The following is a 4,071-nucleotide window of genomic DNA, read 5'->3' as shown; positions in this document are numbered from 1 at the left end:
TCCCTGTGGACACAGCTACTGTATGGACTGTATTAAAGCCCACTGGGATGAAGAGGATCAGAATAGAATCCACAGCTGCCCTCAGTGCAGGAAAACCTTCATACCGAGGCCTGTCCTGCAGAAAAACACCATGCTAGCAGCTTTAGTGGAGCAGCTGAAGAAGACTGGACTCCAAGCTGCTCCTGCTGACCACTGCTATGCTGGACCTGAAGATGTGGCCTGTGATGTCTGCAGTGGAAGAAAACTGAAAGCCATCAAGTCCTGTTTAGCCTGTCCAGCCTCTTACTGTGAGAAACACCTTCAACCTCATTACGATTCAGCTCCTTTAAAGAAACACAAGCTGGTGGAGCCGACCAAGAACCTCCAGGAGAACATCTGCTCTAAGCATGATGAGGTGATGAAGATGTTCTGTAGAACGGATCGGAAATGTATCTGTTATCTCTGCCCAGTGGATGACCACAAAGGCCACAACACAGTATCAGCTGCAGCAGAAAGGACTGAGAGGCAGAAAGAGCTGGATGAGAGAAGAGGAAAAATCCAGCAGATGATCAAAGACAAGGACAAAGATGTAAAACTGCTTCAACAGGAGACAAAGGACATCAATCACTCTGCTGATAAAACAGTGAAGGACAGTGAGAAGATCTTCACCCAGCTGATCCGTCTCCTCCAGAAAAGAAGCTCTGACATGAAGCAGCAGATCAGATCCCAGCAGGAAACTGAAGTGAGTCGAGTCAAAGATGTTCAGGAGAAGCTGGAGCAGGAGATCAGTGAGCTGAAGAGGAAAGACGCTGAGCTGGAGCAGCTCTCAAACATAGAGGATCACACCCAGTTTCTACACAAATACCCCTCACTGCCAGCACTCAGTGAGTCGACACACTCATCCATCATCAACATCCGTCCTCTGAGACACTTTGAGGACGTGACAGCAGCTGTGTCAGAGCTCAGAGAGAAACTACAGGACGTCCTGAAAGACCCATGGACAAACATCGAACTGAGCTTCACTGAGGTGGATGTTCTACTGTCAGAACCAGGACCAAAGAGCAGAGCTGGATTCTTAAAATATTCATGTGAAATAATTCTGGATTCAAACACAGCAGACAAACAGCTGGTACTAACTGATGAGAACAGGAGAGTAACAAGGATAAATCAAAGTCAGTCTTATTCTGGTAATAAGTCTTATTATGGTTATGAGTCTTATTCTAGTGACTCAGGCAGTTTCACTGGATGTTGTCAGTTTCTGAGTAGAGAGAGTCTGCCTGAACGTTGTTACTGGGAGGTGGAGTTGGGAGGACAACAAGTTTGTGTAGCTGTTGCATACAAAAACATCAGCAGAGCAGGAAATGATTATGACAAATCTTGGGCGTTACTGTGTTACTGTGGATCATATAACAATAACAATTTTACATTTGTTCACAATAAAATCCAAACCTATATCTCAAGTCCTCGTTCCTCCAGAGTCGGAGTGTTCCTGGATCACAGAGCAGGTCTTCTGTCCTTCTACAGCGTCTCTGAAACCATGACTCTCCTCCACAGAGTCCAGACCAGATTCACTGAACCGCTACATGCTGGAGTTTGGATTAAGAAGACTGGAGATTTTGCAGTGTTCTGTAAACCCAAGTAGATTTACTCTCTGTGTATCCGGGTTCATTATTCTGATCTCGCTGTTCTTCTTTATTTTTCTGGTTTAAATGTAGTTCTGTGTTCCAGAAGCCATAAAGAATATTTCTGCTGGTGTTCTTACATAATGCGGAAATATTTATCCACATAAAAATCTAAATTTCTCTGAGCTCTAATAGTTTTGCTTTAATGTTTGTATTGATATATTCTGTTTCCTCCACTGTTCTGCACACCAAATGTTCTAGTTCAAATCAGTTGAGATTGAAGTGAATTGATTTTGCTTCTGTTTTCTTTCTTGTAATCCAAAGAAGAAACAGAAACTGACATCAACTAATAACTCAAGCTATTTTCTTATCAATTATTTAGATGAATATTAGAAAATAAATGTTGGCTGTTCTACCACTTTGGCTTTTTTTAAATAAAACAACTTGGTGGCAAGGAAATCTGTAAAGTTTTCATTCCATTATTATAATACATTATACATTTAGTCATCTAAAGTGTAGAAAAAAATTCCTTTGGAATGTGCCGTGAAGATGGAGAAGATCAGATGTTTGGTTTGGTTTCATCTTAATTCATTAAGAACTCTGCTTAAAACCACAGCTGCAAGAAAGAAAGCATTTATTACAGGAACTGATCAGTTAACCTGTCAAGATAAACATCAATTCAATTTGTGATTGTGTTCATAATGTGTTCAAATATGAAGATTAAATATTTGATCTTTGTGAAGTTTGACAGTTTATAAAGCTGTGATGTGAAAAGAGGAGCTCCAGAGAATAAACTAAGTGAATGTTTAACTGTTCTTTGTAAATGAAGAGACACAAGTTACATTTCCCCCTCTGCTCCTTATTCTGCAGGCTGTAAAACTTGATAACTCTCTGCTTTCTTCCTTGTTGCCTATACTTATGTAATTGCAAGTTATTTTATAAAATCAACAATGTATCCCCACTTATAAGGTGGAACTGAAAGGGAGATTGTTTAATGGTTACAACAATCCAAAAAAAAATAAAAAACTTTAGTCATTTTTTGTGTGTTTTTGTGTTTTCCACTATTGTCTGGAAAACTTTGAAAAGGATTTTAAAGGAGCATCTTCTCCCACTGCTCAAACATGATCTGCTGGGTTCGGATCTCAGCTGTTAGACCTGGATAAATGTTGAATCATCAGAAGCAAGAAAACTACTGCAGTATTACTAATTCACAACATGATCTTAGAACACTGTCAACAGAAAATATGACCACCATGGGCACACCCAATTCCCTCATTGATGCAAAGCCAGTAAACACATCATTCAGCTTGTGACATGTACTTTACAAAGGGTGATGGAGAAGATTGTCAACTTTTCCTGAGCAGTTTTAAAACAAAATCAAACAAAAAAGATCAGCAACCATGCACACACGTCATACCAGAGGGCAACATATAAAGACTTCAGGAATATACCCATAGAAAATCCTCTGATTCACACTGAGAACATGCAAACTCCACACAGAAAAAGCCAAAAAAAACACCTTTTCCACTGAAACAAAGTTCACAAAGTAATGAATTTAAAATATATCGAGCACCACATTTAAAAAAAAAATCTGAATCATATGTTCAAAACAGAGGGAAAGTCCAAGTAGAGCTTAGCAATGTCCACATGTTAAGGAAAGCAGCTGAAGTAGACAACAGGTCAAATCATAAGTGTTTATGTGCCCATTGCTACTTTATCAAGTGTAAGAAAGTTTGTGACTCAATATTGTTTTTTGTCTTTAACAGGAAGTTGTTGTCATGGAGACACACACAGACCTTAAGTCTGGCCAGGAAGATCTTTACATAGTTGTCAACTTACAAATATGAAAATGATTTTAAAATGTGTTTACACTTATAGATTTAGACTGATAGATCTATTTGTCATGTTTAGCTATACATATTTCTACATATTCTTTATGACTTTAAAAGCTTAAAAGAAAAAAACTATACAGTTTGCATTGTATATGATCATAATAAATGCTTGAATAAATCAGTAAAAAAACAAAAAACAAAGTTGATCTTTAGTTTTGTATCTCTAAGCACAGACTGCAAACCACATTTTTCATCTTAGAGAAGTCATCTCCAAAATTCATGGCATTTGGATACTGCATATAGCTATTTTGACTTTATATTGAATCATTCAGTAATCCATGGACATTTTAAATTGACAAGCGGTTGAATGTTGGTTTTGGCTCTTCAGTCTCCTGGTGGCTGCAGCTGATGAGACGCTTTGAGATCGCAAAAGTGTCTAGTTTACATTGTAACGTGTTAAAACATACTTGTTCTCATCATGATGACTAATTTACAAGACGTCACAGGACAAATCATTTTCATTATTCATAAACCTGGAGTTACTACATTCATATTTATATTATATTTCCTGCTGACGTCTGTTACGCCCCCAAGGTCTAGGTAGTTGCAACTACAGTTTGGTACTGTAGTTGCAACTA

At 38.3% G+C, this 4,071-nt stretch overlaps 1 protein-coding gene across 1 annotated transcript in view; it reads left to right on the top strand.

Moving 5' to 3' along the window:
• LOC103132584 (tripartite motif-containing protein 16-like) overlaps positions 1-2,327 on the top strand; it is a 4,277-nt gene extending 1,950 nt beyond the window's left edge. Inside the window, exon 2 of the mRNA XM_016667464.1 lies at positions 842-2,327. Within this exon, the coding sequence (XP_016522950.1) occupies positions 842-1,621 (780 nt within the window). The 3' untranslated portion in view covers positions 1,622-2,327. The remainder of the gene's footprint in view (positions 1-841) is intronic.
• The last annotated feature ends 1,744 nt before the right edge of the window (positions 2,328-4,071 follow it).

The sequence above is a fragment of the Poecilia formosa genome, unplaced genomic scaffold, assembly GCF_000485575.1.
Source record: "Poecilia formosa unplaced genomic scaffold, Poecilia_formosa-5.1.2 Scaffold1143, whole genome shotgun sequence".
Taxonomy (NCBI): domain Eukaryota; kingdom Metazoa; phylum Chordata; class Actinopteri; order Cyprinodontiformes; family Poeciliidae; genus Poecilia; species Poecilia formosa.
Note: the sequence above shows the minus strand (reverse complement) of the source record. Positions and strands in the feature narration are given on the sequence as shown.